We start from the raw sequence: 890 nt of genomic DNA on the forward strand, positions 1-890 counted from the left end.
ATTCTGATGTAACTCATTGTATCAGTTTCCTTCATATAACTTTGCCGATGCAAGGCACATGTTTCTGTGTATGTACTTTTCACAGTCATAGATTTACAGACCATTGTTTTTTTTTTACAGCCTCTACAATCTGAACTCACAAGTAGAGGTTTGGGGACAGTACTTTCTAAAGAGGGATCTAGGTTCCTCCTGCACATACTGGTATCAGTGTCTTCCAACAGTAATTGAGTTGTCTTATTTTCAGATCCTGGCCATGAGGTTGGATGCCTCACTTTGCTGAAAAAAGAGACACTGGACCTAAATGGCGCAGCATGACTTTGTTCCTGCTTGGCTAAATTTTTCAACACCACAATCAGCTAAGGTATGTCTGTATTCCTATATTAGCAACCCAAATACTAGTTCTTTTCCCCATTGCACCCTATGGCCTGTTTTACAACTTGACTTTTTTAATATGTGTATCAGCCTTGTCTGAAGATTTCAAAAATGTTTATTCATGTACTTAATCTTTTAATAGAATATAATAGGCTACCTGCATCTGTTAGTACCATATTATTTCCAGTATCTCATTTTTAAAATTATATCCCAGACTTTTGTCATTATACAGCACATTTAATGCTTTTTTTTTTAGCTACAGTATATTTTGGTTTTTTTGGTTTTTTTCAGAAAATTAAATGTTTTTATTAAAAATTAAATATTTCAAAGCAATTGAACTAAGAAAAAGTTTTCATGATAGTAAAGAATTACTAAGAATAAAACATAGAATAAATACAGGAAGAGCAAATATATGACCATCACTTCTAACAGTCTGGGGATAGGATATCACTCTAAGTTCTAGTACATCGTGGACATGGACAGTGTCCATGATGCTTACTGGTGGCCAGTTGTCATTC

At 34.2% G+C, this 890-nt stretch overlaps 1 protein-coding gene across 1 annotated transcript in view; it reads left to right on the forward strand.

The window, feature by feature from the left end:
* Positions 1–289: 289 nt before the first annotated feature.
* Positions 290–890, forward strand: part of Gpbp1l1 (GC-rich promoter binding protein 1 like 1) — a 28,171-nt gene continuing 27,570 nt past the window's right edge. Inside the window, exon 1 of the mRNA XM_023724188.1 lies at positions 290–361. Within this exon, the coding sequence (XP_023579956.1) occupies positions 302–361 (60 nt within the window). The 5' untranslated portion in view covers positions 290–301. The remainder of the gene's footprint in view (positions 362–890) is intronic.

This window comes from Octodon degus, unplaced genomic scaffold (genome assembly GCF_000260255.1).
Source record: "Octodon degus isolate 3935 unplaced genomic scaffold, OctDeg1.0 scaffold00107, whole genome shotgun sequence".
Taxonomy (NCBI): Eukaryota; Metazoa; Chordata; class Mammalia; order Rodentia; family Octodontidae; genus Octodon; species Octodon degus.